General features: G+C 44.1%; 1 protein-coding gene across 6 annotated transcripts in view; it reads left to right on the top strand.

Moving 5' to 3' along the window:
- LOC106813870 (poly(ADP-ribose) glycohydrolase-like) overlaps nucleotides 1-1751 on the top strand; it is a 17250-nt gene that overhangs the window by 11004 nt on the left and 4495 nt on the right. The window contains exons 1-4 of one of the 6 annotated variants that reach the window (XM_014818116.1): nucleotides 85-201; nucleotides 599-682; nucleotides 917-1084; nucleotides 1426-1696. The exons of the other annotated variants lie outside the window; for them this stretch is intronic. Of the exons in view, the coding sequence (XP_014673602.1) occupies nucleotides 157-201; nucleotides 599-682; nucleotides 917-1084; nucleotides 1426-1696 (568 nt within the window). The 5' untranslated portion in view covers nucleotides 85-156. Of the gene's footprint in view, nucleotides 1-84; nucleotides 202-598; nucleotides 683-916; nucleotides 1085-1425; nucleotides 1697-1751 lie in introns of those variants that run through there. 6 annotated transcript variants of the gene reach the window in all.

Consider the following 1751-nt stretch of genomic DNA (forward strand, 5'->3'; position numbering starts at 1 on the left):
CCCAAACGAAAAAGGCCATTTTTTGAAAATCACTGTCCCTAGTATCAATCAACTGATTTGTTCCTATCTTCTTTGCAGCCACCAGTCATAGCAGGGATAATTCCCTGCCCGCACCCGGATAAGTATCATGATGCGTGGGATGAAAATCACGTTCGAATGCCCTGTTCTTCCAACAATCTCTACCCTAAAACATCGCCGCAGGTAAGGAAATGCCAAAAATAATCATGCAACACGTGAGTTATTTCCTAGAATGACACGAATAATGAGATGTGTTAGAGTTCGGAGTGATAGATGACGATAGATGACGATAGATGACGATAGATGACGATAGATGACGATAGATGACGATAGATGACGATAGATGACGATAGATGACGATAGATGACGATAGATGACGATAGATGACGATAGATGACGATAGATGACGATAGATGACGATAGATGACGATAGATGACGATAGATGACGATAGATGACGATAGATGACGATAGATGACGATAGATGACGATAGATGACGATAGATGACACCCTCGTGTGATAGTTGTCATGCCGTTTGTGTGATTTGAAATAGGAATGCAAATTATTTAATTTGTTTCAGCAGAGAGGTAAGACTTTACAGATGCGATGGGAGCTGATTGAAACTGTGCTGTTGGGAAATATGCAATCTTCCCTCGATTTAGAGGTGTGTTGTAGTTACTACATTACATTTATTTATTTATTTTTTTATTTTTTTTATTTCAGTTTTATTTTATTAATCATCTAAATTATGCAGTTGATTTATATTTTAATTTATTGGATTAGTATAGTCCACAGACACTGTAATTTCTTCACCAAATGTTCAAAATTTTTGGCGAAAGTCATCTGCTGTTGAAAACTGCTGACCTGTCTCACGTTTCTTTACTTTTTTGTCCTGTAGGAGGCGATACTGGTGTATAACGCACGCTATGCTGCACGCTGGACGTTCGGCAGCCTGCATGAGCTCTTCACAGACCGGCTGAGTCGTCGCGAGGCAGACGACATCTTGCGCTACACGCTGCCCAAGATGGCCGAACTCGCGCTACAGCTGCCTTTCGTCGTGACCAGGGTAAAAAATACACGGGAGCGATGAGCGATTCGCTCTTCAAACCTCCGAAATCGCTCCCGTGAGGCTCAAATAGCTCCCGTAAAGTTATTGACAAGAACTATTTTTCCCACAGACTTGAAAAAGAGCTCTCGTGAAAAAAAAGGGATTTTTTCCCTGGTCGTGACCCGCGTGAGAGGCCTTAGTATTGATGCAGCATTACCTGTAGAGTGCGAGAGAGATGTGCAGAGCGTATTTAGTACAGCTGTTGTCTACCTGTGATTTACTGCGTATTATTACCTGTTGTTTATTTGTGATTTACGCTTGCATACCTGTCGTGTACCTGTGACCTCACTTGCACACAGCCGATACGACTGCTGAAGCATGGCTGCACACACAGCTTGACGTTCAGTCAGCACCAGGTGGCGTGCCTGCTTGCCAACGCCTTCTTCTGCACGTTCCCACGTCGCAACTCCACGAGCAAGCAGTGCGAGTATCAGAACTTCCCGACGATAAACTTCAGCGCCCTCTATTCGGGCAGTGGGCACGGCGGCGGCAGCGGCGGCGGCGGCGGCGGCCGTAAGCTGGAGAAGCTGAAGACCCTGCTGCATTACTTCCGCAGGGTGACGCGAAAGAGTGAGTTATTCACATAATGTTTATTTATTTTTATTTATTTATTTCTTTAGGCAAT

This window comes from Priapulus caudatus, unplaced genomic scaffold (genome assembly GCF_000485595.1).
Source record: "Priapulus caudatus unplaced genomic scaffold, Priapulus_caudatus-5.0.1 Scaffold837, whole genome shotgun sequence".
Taxonomy (NCBI): domain Eukaryota; kingdom Metazoa; phylum Priapulida; class Priapulimorpha; order Priapulimorphida; family Priapulidae; genus Priapulus; species Priapulus caudatus.